The sequence below is a fragment of the Oxyura jamaicensis genome, chromosome Z (genome assembly GCF_011077185.1).
Source record: "Oxyura jamaicensis isolate SHBP4307 breed ruddy duck chromosome Z, BPBGC_Ojam_1.0, whole genome shotgun sequence".
NCBI lineage: Eukaryota > Metazoa > Chordata > Aves > Anseriformes > Anatidae > Oxyura > Oxyura jamaicensis.
Genome location: NC_048926.1, coordinates 82,625,837 through 82,642,862, shown reverse-complemented (window position 1 = coordinate 82,642,862; position 17,026 = coordinate 82,625,837). Strand labels below are relative to the sequence as shown.

The 17,026-nt window shown below is 49.4% G+C and overlaps 1 protein-coding gene across 1 annotated transcript; it reads right to left on the bottom strand.

The window, feature by feature from the left end:
- Nucleotides 1-864: 864 nt before the first annotated feature.
- Nucleotides 865-1,779, bottom strand: LOC118156647 (olfactory receptor 14C36-like). The gene has a single exon (XM_035310806.1). It carries the CDS (start codon nt 1,777-1,779, stop codon nt 865-867), a length of 915 nt encoding a protein of 304 aa, XP_035166697.1.
- Between the last annotated feature and the right edge of the window lie 15,247 nt (nt 1,780-17,026).

Below are 17,026 nucleotides of genomic sequence, written 5' to 3'. Positions count from 1 at the left end.
TCTGATCCAAACTTTTGACAGCCCAGTCCAGAAAGTCACGGTATAGTGACATAGCAGAGAGGGGAATCTGCAATAAACCTGTGCAAGAGGCATGACAGAAATCTCACAGGGACAACAGGGGTTGTTTCTGGAGTCACACAGGGCAGTGTCAGGGCTCTGTGAGGTGCCTATGACTGAGCTGGCCTCCCATGCTCCTCATACACACGGGGCTGTTCAGAGACACTGAACGTCTGGCAGTGGCTGCAGGAGCCAGAGGGACACTGCCTTGCACACCATGGGCAGTGCACTGCAGCACTTGCAGTGTCCCTCTGGCTCCTGCAGCCACTGCCAGAGGCTGGGAGGCACCTCAGCCATGCGGTGCCTCACCCTGCTCTGCCCTCCTCTGAGATACCCCAAGGTATGAGGAATGGGCATAGGGACGTTCAAGGAAGCACATCCCAGAGCTGCCTTCAGGAACATTACTTGGCCTTGTGACACTATCTGCCCCACTGGCCTTCATGAGACTTGTAGGAATATCTACAATAGCCTTTGTGCTCGCACGTGTTCATCTCTCTACGTGCATATTATGGGCCTGCTGGCAGCAGTAGCAAAGGTTTTCCCTTCCCATATCTCCCCTGCACACACAGGGGGGCATGCTCTTCTGGGATATCCCATATCCCAAGGAGCAATTCCCAGGTGAGCAGATCTGTGCTGGCCTGGACATCCACTGTGGAACCCCTTCCCCATGCAACCCCCATTACACACATCCCCAAGCTGACTATTAAAAAAGTCCAAAAACCAGCAAAATAAACCTTGTGCCAGAAATGCATTACATTATCAGTTATATGTGGAAGATAAAGGGCAATTTCCTGATTTTGAAAGACATCAGTGCATCAGTTTCCTCAAAGCATCCTTGAGCTCCTGGTTCCTCATGCTGTAGATGAGGGGGTTCAGTGCTGGAGGTGCCAAGGAGTACAGAACTGCCACCACCAGGTCAAGGGATGGGGAGAAGATCAAGGGGGGCTTAAGATGGGCAAACATGACAGTGCTGACAAACAGGGAGACCACAGCCAGGTGAGGGAGGCACGTGGAAAAGGCTTTATGCCATCCCTGGTCAGAGGGCATCCTGAGTACCACCCTGAAGATCTGCACATAGGACACCACAATGAAAACAAAGCATACAGTGGTTAAACAGGCACTAAACATGATAAGCTGACCTTCCCTGATGTAGGCACCTGAGCAAGAGAGCTTGAGGATCTGGGGGATTTCACAGAAGAACTGGTCCACAGCATTGCCTTGGCAGAGGGGCAGGGAAAATGTACTGGCTGTGTGCAGGACAGCATAGAGAAAGCCACTGCCCCAGGCAGCTGCTGCCATCTTGGCACAAGCTCTGTTGCCCAGGAGGCTCCCGTAGTGCAGGGGCTTGCAGATGGCAACGTAGCGATCGTAGGCCATGGTGATGAGAAGAGAATACTCTGAACCAAAGAAGAAGACTAAAAAAAAAACCTGTGCAGCACATCCTTGATAGGAGATGGCCCTGGTGTCCCAGAGGGAATTGGCCATGGCTTTGGGTACAGAGGTGGAGATGCATCCCAGGTCGAGGAGGGCGAGGTTGAGGAGGAAGAAGTACATGGGGGTGTGGAGGCGGTGGTCGCAGGCTACGGCGGTGAGGATGAGGCCGTTGCCCAGGAGGGCAGCCAGGTAGATGCCCAGGAAGAGCCCGAAGTGCAGGAGCTGCAGCTCCCGCGTGTCTGCGAATGCCAGCAGGAGGAACTCGTTCACAGAGCTGATGTTGGGCATTTGTTGGTTCTGGGCATGGGGTCCTGCCCAAGGAACAGAAATACAGTGATAAAATACCAGAGTTATCTGAGAAAAAAACATTTCCATTTCTCATATAAACCCCCCATTGCGCTTGCCCGATTGCACACAGACATTTGGCAGATCCCTTTCCTGTGGATGTATTGATGCTGCCTGAGGCGTTCCCTTGGAGCAGGACATACTGCTGTGGGTAATTCAGGAGTGAGTCCTGTTCTACAGCAATAGGTAAAGAACATAGGTGGATTTATAATTGTGTCTTTTGTTCTAGCTGATCAGCCACTCCTGAGGAGAGTATCTAAGGCAGAAATCCTGTGCAATTCTCCTGCATTCCAAGTGGATCCTCTCCCTGGTTTGTGTTGACCTGTGCTGGCATCTCTTTGAGCTGCAGGACAATTAGACTTCACCCGAGAAGAACCTGGACACTGCTGAGAGCAGAAGAATCCAGGCTCAAAGTGCACATCTCCAGACCCCTCACCCTGTCCCCGTACTCCCTTTCCAGCCAAGCACACCAAGGGCTCACTCCACGTGCATCTGAAACACCCATCCCCAGCCAGCCTGGAAACAAGAGCAGCAGCAGCACGGGTGGGTAGAGAGGCCAGGAATGATGGCACCGTGCTGCTGCCAGGGGAGGCAAGGCCAGGGAGGGACAGACAGACACTCAGCAGACCCTCCTCTGCTGCAGCTCTGCCTGCAGATGAGGCAGCTCCTGCTGGGGACACCAAAGGCTTGAGGGCAGAGGCTCTTCTGGTGGAAGAGGAGAGCAGGGGGTGTCCCAGGGAAGGCACCTGCCCTACAGGGCATGATGGCAGGGAGGTGCCTGAGTCCTCCCTCGCACAGCATTTGTGGCAGCAGCTCCCTCTCACTGCCTGCCCATGTCCCTGCTGGGAGCTGGTTCTGTGTCAGCTCAGTTAAAACCTGAGATCACAAACATGACGTTGGTGCAGTCTTTAAACTGAGGTGGCTGAAGGAACTTTATGAAGTTCATAGCTGACATATTGATCTCTCAGTCCAATGCTCTAGTAGACTCAGTCTCCTGTACAATCCTGACAACCAATTACCATGAAACCTGTAAAACCTTTGCAGCAGAAATCTTAAACCACAGAGTCCAAAAAAGCCTTCCCCTTCAGATAAAACAAGCCTCAGTCTTCCTCTTGAAATGCTCCCTCATAAATGACATTCTCTACAGCATTTTCTACTCTTCTCTGGAAAAACAAAGAGAACCATCCTGTCAGATGCTATTAGGCATCAGATGTACCATCTGTAAAAGACCACTTTGGCAACCCCATCTACTTTGCCCTGCTGCCAGAGACTCACGGTGTCGAGAGTCTGCAGATCTGTCCTGCCACACGCTGCCCTCTGTTGTTGCGCTCCTCACTGCCTCCAACCCCTCTTTCCTTCTCTCCTCTCCCCATGACACCTGCGGCCAGAGCCCCCAGCCCTGCTGCACTGTGCAGAGGAGCTGTTCCTGGGCAGAGCTGTCTCTCTGCAGCGCTGCCCGCTTGCCAGGAGCTCCCCTTGGGCCCAGGAGCCCAGCCCAGCTCAGCAGCACAGCACCCGACCATGGCATCGCTTGCTCTGTGCATTGGGCTCCCTCGAGGTGTCCCCAAGGCCTGAGGGCTGACAGCTCCCGAAGGCAGCAGGGTCTCTCCTGGGGTGTGGTGTTTGAAGCAAACTGAATTCATCACCAACTGATCCTTGCTGAATGTGGTAGAGACTGGTTTTAGAAGTGTGATTTGTGCTATTAAAGTTTGGTTGTCAAACGTGAAGAAATGATGCCCTCCCTTAACCCCTATTGTGTTCCCAGTGCATGGCAGGACACTGTAGCCATGATTTCCAGGAATCATTTCACCCCTCTGAACACCCTTCACCATTCCTTTTAGGAACTGAGAAAGAAACATCTTGCTCATTGGTGTCCTAACAAGAGAGGGAGGACCAGAATGCTCTAAAATGGTTTTCATGAACAGAATGGTACACTAAGACACCATTCGATGAGTTTCCCCAGCTGTCCATCTGGAAGATCCTCTACGCATAGACAAACCTCTTCTCCCTCTTTCACATGACCAGCAAGGTGACTGGGATGTGGAACACTCTCATCATTGTGCTGGTGCCTACAAGCAAACACCAGCAGATGACTGTGGCCTTTCTTCCTTGGGGATTTGTCCTCCTTGCAGATCTTGTACAGCTCCACCACCCTGTGCCAGATGCTGGCCAGCTTCCTGACTGGATACAGCATTCCCTTTGCTCACAGAGGTGGGAGCACTATCAGCTGCACCTTCTGCATGACCAGAGTGCTTCCTGCTTGGGGTCATGTCCTACGGTGAGTCCTGGGCTATATGCCATCCCTGTTATCTGCAATGCTTGTGAAGTGGAAGGTCTGACTGCAGAAGGCAGCAGTACCTGAACCAGGGGAATTTCTCTCATGTACAGCAATTTTCTCCTCCTCCCTGCTACAATTTGGTGGCCCCAGTGTCATGAACCTCTTCTGTGGTTTTGCACCATTGCTGGAGCTCTCCTGCAGTGCCATGGTGATACTCATTGCGTTTGCTTTCATAATCTGCAGTTTAGAGAACTAATTGAAGAGCTTTTATGGTGTAGTTAAGGAGTAAGATTTCAAAAAGCACCTAATAATATACTTCTCTCATCTTAAATAATGTTTTTTTGTGCATTTCAGTTTAGAGTTTCATTCTCCTATTATATTGATCCAGGGTGTCTCCTTCAGAGACCTGCACAGGGAGGAAAAGCAGACTTTTGTGGTCTGACACTGTATGGACAACCTTATTCCTCACCACCCGAGCCCTGACATTTCTCTCATTGGCCACCTGGCACTTGCATCACTTTTCCTTACACCATGCTTCTGCACTAAAGTCTGCAGCTGGATATTACAACTCCTTTGCACTAGCTCCCTCCTGCTTTCCTTAGAGAGCAGGCTACACACAGGCACAGGAGCGTTTATCCTATTTCCAAACAAACAGAAGGAAAACATGCTGCAATTTTCCCCAAAAGAAAGTAACCTCATCATCTTATATAACTCCTGTGAGGTTTACCTTCCCAAAAGGATGAGTGTACAAGAAATATTTTATATTGATAAATAGGAAATTATAAATAATAATGTTAGTATTAATCCATATCATACCAATTCAATGATAAATGAAAAAGTGCTTGCTAAGGAAACAATTAGACAGACTGCTGACAGATGGGCAAGCTTGAACTTCCAAAGCTCAAAGCAGCAACTGGGTCAGTGAGTGGTCTGAATGATCAAAGAGTAAGGGAAGGGCAAACCAGGAGAACAACGGGAAGTCCATAGATCCAGAGAGGCATCTGGAAAGTGGACATTGAGCAGGGTCTGTTTAATGTACCAGGGTCTTGTGGATGTACCTGGAAGATGAGGGAGCACACCATGGTAGACAAAGCGATAACAATGCAAGTACAGGTGAACATCAGTATTTCTCCAGTGATTAATATACATCCTGAAAATTCACATTTCCTCATGATAGAAACTATGCTTGGTGACATTTTACGGAAGGGATTGAATCATTTGAGGTGATGAGTACTTGCTTTATTACTTACGTTCTGAAGAAATTACCGGGAATTCAGGCAGAGTTTTGCTGTCTGACCATGAACAACCAGTGCCACCTCCAGAGGCCCCCGTGCATCTAAAGTAATTCCCTGGACAGGCAGCTGTCAGAAAGGATCTGCAGATGACCATAGCATTTTGGCAGATCAGGTGAAGCCAGGTGAAGTACTCAGGGCACATCCACTGCCAGCAGTGGTCTTTGTCCCTGTAACTGATGCCCAGCACATGAAACCTCTTCAAAAACAAACCCCTTCTTAAGGGGGTTCTTGGGATTGACCTAAAGTTGAAATGACCATTGGGAAATGGAGATAGTGTCCCTTATTCCTAGTAGACAGCTGAACATCCATTTGACATCCTGGGTCATCTGTGGCAAACTCAGAGTGAGAGACTCAATAACAGGACATTTAAATGGCTGAGGCAGAACCCATTAGCTTGCCCCACTTTGGAAAATTAGGGACATGAAAGTGAAAAAGAGGCAGGGCTCATGACCACTTTTCTGCAGATGAGCCCCGAGCTGGGGAACTAAGCTTTTCCTGCTCTGCAGGCCCAGCAGCTCCTGCTCTGCCCCACACCCCATGGCTTTGCCCTCCCCCTGCGCAACATGGAAGCTCCATGACCAGGTTGCAGGTCCTGGCAGGCTGCAGTGGGGAGATGGATGCCCTGGGCACCCTTCCTGCTCTGCTCAGGCCAGCAAGGGCCCCAAGCAGCTTCCTCCCCCATGCACCTGCAGCTCTGGGCTCCCTTCACAGAATCACAGAATGGACAGGGTTGGAAGGGACCTCTGAAGATCATCCAGTCCAACCCCCCTGCTGAGCAGAATCACATTGCGCAGGATGGCATCCAGGCTGGTTTTGAATATCTCCAGAGAAGGAGACTCCACAGCCTATCTGCACAGCCTGTTCCAGTGTTCTGTCACCCTCACAGTAAAGAAGTACCCCCTCACATTGAGCCAGAACATCTTGTGCTTCAGTTTTTTCCCCTTTGCCGCTCTTCATGTAACTGAGGAAAACTAAAAAACAATCAGCTCCATACTCTTGACAACCTCCCCTCACATATTTATAGACATTAATGAGGTCTCCCCTTAGTCTTCTCTTTTCCAGGCTAAGCAGGCACAGTGTTTTCAGCCTGTCCTGGTACAACCGGTGCTTCAGTCTGCTAATCATCTTTGTAACCCTCCTCTGGACTTGCTGCAGTAGTTCTATGTCCCTCTTTTACTGGGGATCCCAGAACTGGACAAAATACTTCAGGTGTGGCCTCACCAGGGCTGAGTAGAGAGAGAAGTTCACCTCCCTTGACCTGCTGCCAATACTCTTCTGAATGCAGCCCTGGCTCTGCAGCACCGAGCCCTGTTGGGAGCCCTCCCCTGCATGCTCCCACTGTTCCCTGACACTGCTGTTGCCCTCTGCTGGGCACTGCCCAGCCCAGCCCAGGTCCTGCCAACCTCTCCCCACCTCCCTGCCCTCTCCAGGCTGGGCTGGCACCAGGGCAGTGCCCAGTGCAGGCTGCTGCAGGGCTCTGCGCACAGCCACCACAGTCCCAGCCACTTGCAAGGCACCGCAGCTGCTAGGACAAAGGCAGCTCTGGGCCTTCCACAGCAGCCCTTGGCGTAGCGCCAGCCACGCCTCAGGAAGTGGAGGTCTGTGAAGCTGCAGGAGCCATGGTCTCTTGCCTGGGAGATCCCCAGCACAGAGTGCCTGTACCCCACAGGGCCAGCCCCCCTATACAGGACAGCACAAGAGGCCTGTCCCAGGCACAAAGCAGTTCCAGATTGCTCTTCAGGATGCCATTTGCCAGCACCAGTGGGACACTCCCAAGCCAATGAAAGGCAAGTTACTGTTTGCTGGGCCATGTGCAACCAAGAAGGCAGCTCACAGTCCTTCAGTGATCATTCTAGAACTCTGATCCATGGTGAAACCCCTAAAAGCAAGAGGCCTGTCCAGGGATCTCCTTGGTTGTAGTTCTGACACTAGCTTTGGAAGAGGAGTGCAGAGATGTGGTGGAGAGGCCACTGTAGAGGCATCAGGACTGTCACCAAGCTACACATGATCTGAGAGCTAAGAAAGATGCAAGGGTACAAGAGAACAATGTGGAAGCCAAGAGAGCAGCAGTGAAAAGACCATGTCCTGCTGCTAGCCCTGGCCATGGCTCCAGGGAAGCAGCAGCCCCAGCCCAAAGGCAGCAAAGAGGTAGAGCCCAGCGGGCAGTGAGGGGCAGCCCCAGGGGCCATTGGTGCTGCTCCTCCCTGTGGCAGCTGGGCTCTTCATCCTGAGCTCCTTGTGCATGCTGGGGCTGCTCCCCCAGCTGCAGAAGAGATTGGAAGAGATGAGACATGAGACCAGTAAATTTATGTTCTTTATTGTTTCTATCTGCAACAGAAGGCCAGTTCTAGAAGTACATTAGAGGACTGGGTTCAAACAAAAAATAAAAAAATAAAAATCAACAACAACAACAACAAAAATTAAATATCAGACACTAAAAATAACATTGAGTCAAATTCACAAGCTTTAGACAAGACTAATAAAGAAAGGATATTAAAGAAGCTTGTCATAACAGTTTATTTCAGAAAATGTCAGTGTCCTTATAGAATTATAGGCACATGATTAATGTTGAAGAAGAATGTGTGCAAATACTTGCTTGAAGCATGTATGCAAAGAGTTTCTTCACTGCATCCTTGAGCTCCAGGTTCCTCATGCTGTAGATGAGGGGATTCACTGCTGTAGGCACCGCTGAGTACAGAACTGCCACCACCAGGTCCATGGATGGGGTGGAGAACAAAGGGGGCTTCAGGTAGGCAAACACGGCAGTGCTGATAAACAGGGAGACAATGGCCAGGGGGCCATTTGCTCAGAGGGCATCGTCAGCACAGCCCTGAAGATCTGCACAGAAGACACCACAATGAAAACAAAACAACCAAATGTTAAAAAAATACTAAACACAAGTACCCCAACTTCCCTGAGGAAGGCATCTGAGCAGGAGAGCTTGAGGATCTGAGTGATCTCACAGAAGAATTGGTCCACAGCATTGCCTTGGCAGAGGGGCAGAAAAATGTATTAGCCATATGCAGGACAGAATAGAGAAAGCCACTGCCCCAGGCAGCTGCTGCCATCTTGGCACAAGCTCTGCTGCCCAGGAGGCTCCCGTAGTGCAGGAGCTTGCAGATGGCAACGTAGCGGTAGTAGGCCATAGGAGACATATTCCAGTTCATTCCGGCAAGGAGACATATTCCAGTTCATCCACAAGATAAAGAAAAAAACTTGAAGCTCAGTGAAGGATGTTGAGTTGTGTCCTAAAATGAAGAAGGATGTTGAGCAGTGATGAAGGAACTGTCCATTTGTGCCATCACCAATGCAAATTACACAAGAATTACACAAGAACTGTATCAAATAAAGGTAACACCTACCACCTTGGCTGTCACCCTATGAGGCAGGGGAGAGGGAACTGACAGCCAAGGGACGCATTTTGGTGTGGAAGACCAAAGTACAGACAAGGAGTCAAGGCAGTGCAGGTGGGGGAGGCCAGGAGAAGCAGGCCAAGGGGTGGTAGTGCTTGTGAGGACACATTTGTGCCAGCAGCCTGAGTGGGCAGCAGCTGTGCAGAGGTGAGGGGAGGCCAGGAAGCACATGCCAAGAGGGCTCCTGCCAGCACAGACAAGGCTGGGGCTGAGGGCAAGGGGAGAGGCAGGCCCAGGGCAGGGGGCTGCAAGGACCATGCTGAGCTCCTTGTCCCTGCAGCAGCCGCACTGGCCCTCAGCAGATGTGCTGGCTGGCACGCACCGGGAAGTACTGGTGTGCATCAGAGAGCAGTAAGGAGGGTGCTGCAGCCACTGCATGGAGCATGGCATGAGGAGTGCACGCAGGGCTTGTGGCCATGATGCAGAGCCTGGCCCTGAATGCTCTATGACCACCTTGCAGGTCCTAGCAGGCTGCAATGAGAGGATGAATGCCCTGGGCCCCCTTCCTGCTCTGCTCAGGCCAGCAAGGGCCCAGAGTGGCTTCCTCTCCCCTGCCCCTGCAGTTCTGGGCTCCCTTTGTGCAGCCCTGGCTATTCAGCACCAACCCTTTTGTTTCTGTGCTACTATCAGGGAAGCCAGCTGGGACACAGGGCACATTGCCAGCTACTGCTTGCAGGAACAGGGATGCCACTGTAGAGACAACAGGCCTCTCACCAAGGTACTCAAGACCTAAGGGCTTATCCAAATACAAGAGCACAAGGGAACAAACTGGAAGCCAAAAGAGAGCAGCAGTGAAAAGGCCACGTCCTGCTGCTGGCCATGGCCATGGCTCCAGGGAAGCAGCAGCCCCAACCCAAAGGCAGCAGAGAGGCCGAGCCCAGCGGGCCGTGAGGGGCAGCCCCAAGGGCCACCAGGGCTGCTCCTCCATGTGGCAGCTGGGCTCTTGGCCCTGAGCCCTCATGCTTGCTGGGCTGCTCCCCCAGCTCCAGAGGAGGTGAGAGTAGATGGCAGCAGAGACAAATGAAGTTCTGATAGATCAGTTATTGTCTTTATCTACACAGGAAGCTTGCTCCTTTAGGTATATTAGATGACTGGATATAAGAAATGAAAACAAAAAAATAACACGATGATAAAAATATCTTTATGTAAATCAAAACAAAAAATATATAAAAATAAATTATTTATAAAAACAAATTAACAAAAGATTTTCCTAATAAATTCTGAAATAAACTGGGAACTGAAAGTCATTACTGATTCTGAAGAAGCATGTATCCAAAGAGTATCCTCACTGCATCCTTAAGCTCCTTGTTCCTCATGCTGTAGATGAGGGGGTTCACCGCTGGAGGCACCAAGTACAGAAATGACACCACCAGGTCCAAAGATGGGGAGGAGACCGAGGGGGGCTTCAGGTAGTTAAACATATCACAGAATCACAGAATAGTCTAGGTTGGAAGAGACCTCCAAGATCACCGAGTCCAACCTCCTACCTAACGCTAACTGTAGAGGAATGGTTGACTGATAGAGGTCACGTAGACTAAGTCAGCTGGACCACCATGAGCTGAACAAACATCGTACACAGCTTGTGTGAACCAATCAGCGACTAGGACAGACTGCCCTTGGCAGTTCGGGAAAGTACCTACTTGGGGAGTATAGTCGAAAGAATTAGGGAGTAACTGATAAAATAAGTAAATGAGAGAACCAATCATGAGCTTTACTTTTGTAATATGCATGAGCTAATTATATGTAAGGAATATAAGGCGACTGAGCTATCCAATAAATTGAAGCTTGCTGATCACTCATATTGAGTGCTCTTGTCTTCCTTCCGTCGACAAATGGCGCCCAAACAGAGACCCTGCTGGGGTTGAACCTGCGAGCCACGGTCGACGGAATACGGGAGCCGGTCCTGCAACGCAGCCCAGGAGGTGGAAGGGATGCGAATACTCGGTCCCCGCACCCAGGAGCACCTATAGAGGGTCCCGCCGGCCACGCGTCGCCGAAGTCTTGCAAAGGCTGCAACAGTGCGCACTGACGAATAGAGGTATGGAAAGACAAGCGACGTATGATTTGCTCAAATGCTTTTTAGAAAAGCGGAGCACTCTGGGGATAGATTGTAGAAAAGAGCTACCAGGATTACTAACATATGGGGTAGCTAAGGGTTGTTTTATTAGTCCAGATACAGTGTTTGAGCAGGTGGAATGGTGGAAGTTCAGAGATACATTGTTCGATGAGGTTATATCAGTGAAAACAAAACAGCAAAGAAGCTGATGAAAGCTTGGAGAGCAGTTACTAACGCTTTGGCAGTGCATCAGGCTGAACAGAAAGCCACTGCCGCTGCCTCCGAACGATTAGGTGGATCGGGAAGAACTAGTAATTTTAGTCCCAGACAGGGAAAGATGGAAGAAAGTAACGATTACCCATTACCGCCGTCAGTGAGGACTATAACACTACCTCTCAGGGGAAGCACAGCCACAGAACTCGAGGCTGCTGCATTGTTGCTCACTGGAATCCTCTCTAAGAGAGGTAGCGAGACAACAGGAAAGAAACTGATCAAATTGATCAAGTTGGGTCAACGATGGGGACATTTTAGAGAGACTGCCTTGCTGTTCCCTGTTACGGAATGGCGGGAGTTCGGGAATACCATGTGGGAAAGGACTATAACAGGGGATTCAAAAGATGAAAAGGAGGTGAAAACTGTCTGTGAGTTGTGGCGAATGGTATTAGAGACACTAAAGGCTATGGAGGCAGAGAAGGAGGTTGCCTGTACCACGGCCCAGATGTCAACACTAGGAGCGGCAGCCCTTGCAGAACTGTTACTGACTTTTAACGCGCATTGTGGGCGAGAACTCTGGGGATGCCCCTCTCAATCATGCGGAAGTCCCGCCGGACCCACCATCGGGTGCGGAAAAGACGGAAGTTGGCGGGGCCAGGTCAAAGCAGAGATCTGAGCCGCTTGAGGAAGTAACGCCCCAGGACACCCAGGGGGGATGACCTGCACTGCCCACAGGAGAGGGAGGAGAGGCGTGCCAACCTCCGCCCTCGGCTCTGCCGCTGCTGCCCCCCCGCCACCCCCGGGTCAGCCCCGAGCCTCCCTCTCTGCTTCGCTCTGCTGCGTCTGCCGAACCGAGCAGCTCTGCCGCTGTCGCTACCCCCCCCCCACCTCCGGACCGACCCCCCTCCCCAACTAAGACCCTAATCACCCCGGAAATTATGAATGGCTATACAAAAATCTGGTTAAATTGGGAATTGAGAATTTGTTCCAACAAGATCCAAAAGAAACCCCTATGGAATTTTTGAACCAACTTTTGAAATGCAATGAAAAAAATATAAATAAATAAATAATAAAAATTTGGACATGGCTTCAGAAAACAGAGGCAATTGGCTAGCCTCTTTCTAGGGCAATTAGCCCACTGATATCAGAAAGAAATTGTCTTAAGCTGCAGGATAAACTCACAACAGCCAGGAATAATGGGGACCTGGGGCATTTACCCTAGCAGGTCCACTGGTTGAATAAAGCTAGGGAACAAAGAGAGGGCCTTGAATTTTTCAGAATTTGACTAGCTATATTTTTGGTAATAATAATAGTTTCTTGGTGTTGCTGTAAAAAGATACCAACGTGCTGCATGTTGTAAGTGTTAAAGGGGTATCTTGAAAGTGTGAATTAAAAAGGTGGGATGAAATGTTGTATACTGCTATGTTGTTTCAGCATCTTGGAGGGAAAAGGTATGGAATTAAGTTGGCCTCTGACTGAGCTTTTGGTGCTGGCGTTAGAAAAGTACAGGCTGGAGAAAGATAAAGGAAGTGTTAAAAGGGTTGTTGAAGATGTTAAAGGTGTGGCATGTAGTATTTGATAAAGCTGTTTGAAGTTGAATGAGCAGGGAAAGAGCTCATTGTTGATCTGTTCAAGGGTAGGAGGGCTCTGAAGAGGAATCTGGATAGGCTGCACCCATGGGCAGAAGCCAACTCTATTAAGTTCAACAAAGCTAAGTGCTGGGTCCTGTGCTTGGGGCACAACAACCCCATATAATGCCACAGGCTGGGGGAAAAGTATGTAGAAAGCTGCCTGGAAGAAAGGGTCCTGGGGATATTGGTGGATAGTCAGCTGAATGTGAGCCAGCAGTGTGCCCCGGTAGCCAAGAAGGCCAACAGCATCCTGGCTTGTACCAGGAATACTGCAGACAGCAGGAGTAGGGAAGAGATTGTGCCTCTGTACTTGGCCCTGGTGAGGCCACACCTCAAGTACTGCATTTAGCTCACGGGCCCCCAGCACAAGAAGGACACGGGTCTATTAGTTCAGAGGAGGGCCATGAAGATGATCAACGGGCTGGAGCACCTCTCCTATGAAGACAGTCTGAGAAAGTTGGGGTTGTTCAGCTTGGACAAGATGAGGCTCTGGGGAGACCTTACAGTGGTTTTCCAGTACCTAAAGGGGCCTGCAGGAAAGCTGGGGAGGGACTCTTCATCAAAGAGCATAGTGATGAGAGTAGGGGTAATGGTTTTAAACTGAAAGAGGGTAGATTTAGATTAGACATTAAAAAGAAGTCCTTTACTCAGAGGGTGGTGAGGAACAGGCTGCCCAGAGAAGCTGTGAATGCCCCATCCCTGGAGGTATTCAAGGCCAGGTTGGATGGGGCTTTCAGCAACCTGGTCTAGTTGAAGGTGTCTCTGCTCATGGCATGTGAGTTGGAATTACGTGATCTTTAAGGTCCTTTCATACCCAAACTGTTCTGTGTAAATATGAAGCATGACACCATACCAGCTACTAGTAAGAAAAATTAACTCGCTCACAGCCAAAACTAGGACAATATACACCCCTCATTCCATACCATATACGTAATGCTCATGTCCAACACTTTCCAGTTAATCACCATCACCTTTCCTGTCTTTTGATAAGCACACAAAAATATCATGACCTTAGTCTATTGGTGTCAATAATAATAATAATGATAATAATGATGATGACTACGATAATAATAATTATAATAATAATTCCTTTTGTGTCCTGTGCAACTGCCCTTATCTCAGTCCACAAACTTTTATGTTTTTTTTTTCCTCCCAGTTCTCTCCTCCATCCCATTGGATGAATAGTTTTGTAGTGCTGAGCTGCCGGCCAGGTCGAACACAGGAAGTCTTTTTGGTGCCTAGCGTGGAGCACAAACATTGAGATGACAGATTTGACCAGTGTTTTAAAAGGAAATTGTTATAAGCATTAGATCAGTTTAACAGTTGCTGATCACAATGTTGTTTTTTTGACCTCGGGTCTGTTGTTCTTATTTTCAGAATTGTGTTGTATAGCACATTACTGTCTGTCTTCCATGTCATGCTTTTTATGAATTCTGGGGACTGGTTTAAGATTACTGTTTTGCTGTATTGGATAACACTGACTTATGATAGGGTAAAATTATTGCTGCCTCCATAACTCGGGAACCATCTTTTCATCTCTTAGAAACTATTAATAATTGCACTCTTTTACACTGTTTGGCTTTTACTCTCAAGGACTAAATCTATGCAGGGCAGTGGGGGATGCTTTCTTCCACTTCTTCACTCACCCTTTCTCCTTCACCTCCCCCTTCTCCTCCAGGCTAATAACAAGAGCTCTTCAAAGCTTTGAATATCCTTGGGATGGTAAAACCAGCATATACCTATTGTGATGTTTTCTGAATGTGTTTCAGGTTTTGTTTAAATTTAAATAACTACTTAAGCATGCCATCCAGAGATCTGTCCAGAGGAAGGAGAGTTAGGAGTGGCAGGGAGTGTGGGAGGATATGGGCAGGCACCCAGAGCAGTGGGCACCCCCAGTGCTTTGGAACTTCACCTCTGAGAATGCACAGAATAAAAAATAACAAATAACAAAAAAAAAAAAAAACAAAAAAAAAAAAAAAACTGTGAAATGCTTGAAAAAGGTGTTTCATCGCCCTGGCAACTTCAGAGAGACACAAATCACTGCAATGTGCTGGGCCTTCACCTATGCTTAACAAGCCGCAATAAACATCTCCCCAACCCCTGTGATTTTTCCTGCAGGCACATGCCAGTCCATGTGACAGGCCCATCAACCACTCCAACCCTTATGAAGGGCCCAACAGCTACTCCAAACCCTGCAAGAGGCCCTGCAGGCACTCCAGCTCCTGAGATGCGTTCAAAGTTAAACCGACCCCTATGACAGACCCTATAGCCACTCCAAAACCTGAGAGAGGCCCTGCAGCCACTCCAACTCCTCTGAAAGGCTGTGCAGCCAGAACAACTCCTGTGTGGGGCCCTGCCCATCCTTCAGAGGAGAAGAAACTCCTACTTACACAAGAAAAGAGTAGGAAAAAGATGTGGCAGGTTCCACCAAAGAAGGGCCATCATGGAAGCAGGAGGACAAAGAAGAGATCATATAAACATCAGAAACACTGGGGGGCTGCTGGTCTATTTAACCCTAGACAACTGCTTAACAGACCTAAACAAAACTCTAAACCACAAAGCTCGTCCATACCCTAAACACAGATGTGATACCCACAGAAGAATACCAAAACCTTCCAATTAAACCTTTGCTTAATCACTAAGCCAGAAAGATGTGCCATAGTCCCTACTCATATACATGAATACCTAACACCCAAAGCCTGTATTCCTGTGCATTAACCTCCTCATCTTCAGCCCCTCTCCTAACCCTTAACTTTAGTCATTTGGCCCCTTGGGGCAAGGCAGGGATTGTGATACTTCTCTGCAGTCACAAGGCATTAAAAGATGAATATGAAGGGTCATGCATCTGATCAGCCTGTAGGCCAGAAGGAGGAGATGGGTGGGAATGCTCTGATGAGTTCAGCTCTGCCTCAGGATCTCCAGTCCCAACAGGATGAATGTGACTGCAGAAGTGACTGTGAGGTCACTTCTGTCTCTGCAGTTGATAGGACAGCAGCAGGTACGTGTCACAGAAAGGGACTGTGAGGTCACTTCTGTCTGTAGGTTGCAGGTCACTCTTGACTTCTACCTGGGATCTGTACTTTTCAGCTGTCATCTGTCAGTGGCCTTGGTAGGCCAGCAGAAGGCACCTGGTTGGCATGCTGACTGTGGGATCCCCTCTGCCTACATACCCAGGAGAACCCAGACAGAAAGAAGGCCCGGATATGGGTTGTCCTGTCCCTTCTGTTTGAGCACATGACTGGACAGCAGGAGGCACACGGCTTGGGAATGTCTAGCCAAGAAGCTGCAAGGCCAGCAGGCCCATGGCCTGGGAGATGCTGGTGTGGTGACTTCTGTCTGGATGGCCGACAGGCCTCAAGAAGGCTGATGGGTTGTGATGCCTCCTTTAGTAGTGTTTTCCAGTATGATGGAGCTTTATTTGGTAGTAGGAAAGAGCATGAGAAAAAGCTGCCACGAAGTGCAATGTGGAAGGTAGGCACTGGCCCCGAGGAGGATGAAATGTCCCTCTAAGGGTCATACTGTCGTGCCAGAGTTCACCCAAAGAGTGTCTGTGATCAGACCCTGGCTTTCTGTTAGAAGGAACAGCTGGTGAGGGTTGACGAGACACTGGTGAAATGATGGAAATGCTGGGATGAGAGCAAGGAGGTGAACAGAGATGGGTGTCTGCAGACTTCAATAGGTCAAAGAGTGTGACAGTATAGAAAAGTCTGCATAGGAGAAGGCAGAGGGTGCTGGCAAGAATGGAAGGCCCCAACAGCCCTGAGGTTTTTGTCCCTTTGGCTAGAGCTTATGAGGATATATGCTATATTCATTGTGATATGGCCTCGTTGATTCCTTTCAACCTTGTGCAGTAGCTAGGAGGTGTCATACCAGTGTTCTCATGGCATCACACTGCCCACCACATCCCACAGACCCTAGGAAGAGCCTTGAGCCGGACGTGGGGGTGCAGGATCTCCTGTCCCAGTGCCAGGGGTCAGGCCTTGGCTGTTCTGCTTCATCAAAACAATACAAGACGTTTCTCAGCACAGTGCTTTGCCTGTCTGTAATCATGGCCTCCAATTATCTGCCCTAACACATCCCTGGGGAGGCTTTGTTAGTAACAGCCCTCACTGGGGCCCATTAATACTCCAAGTCACTTCAACTTTTATTTCTGACTTTACTTGCTCAAGCAGTTACATCAATCTCCTCTCAATACCTGAGTTTCATATACTCAGCACCATAATACACCCTGGAACTCATTAAAATGAAGAAACTCCTGTGCTGCCCACAGGGCTGGGCTGAAGGGCAGCCCTCATTACTGGGGG

Bases quoted from the DNA above. Each gene is read 5' to 3' on its own strand.
- LOC118156647 (XM_035310806.1), bottom strand. From the start codon at position 1,779: ATGCCCAACATCAGCTCTGTGAACGAGTTCCTCCTGCTGGCATTCGCA.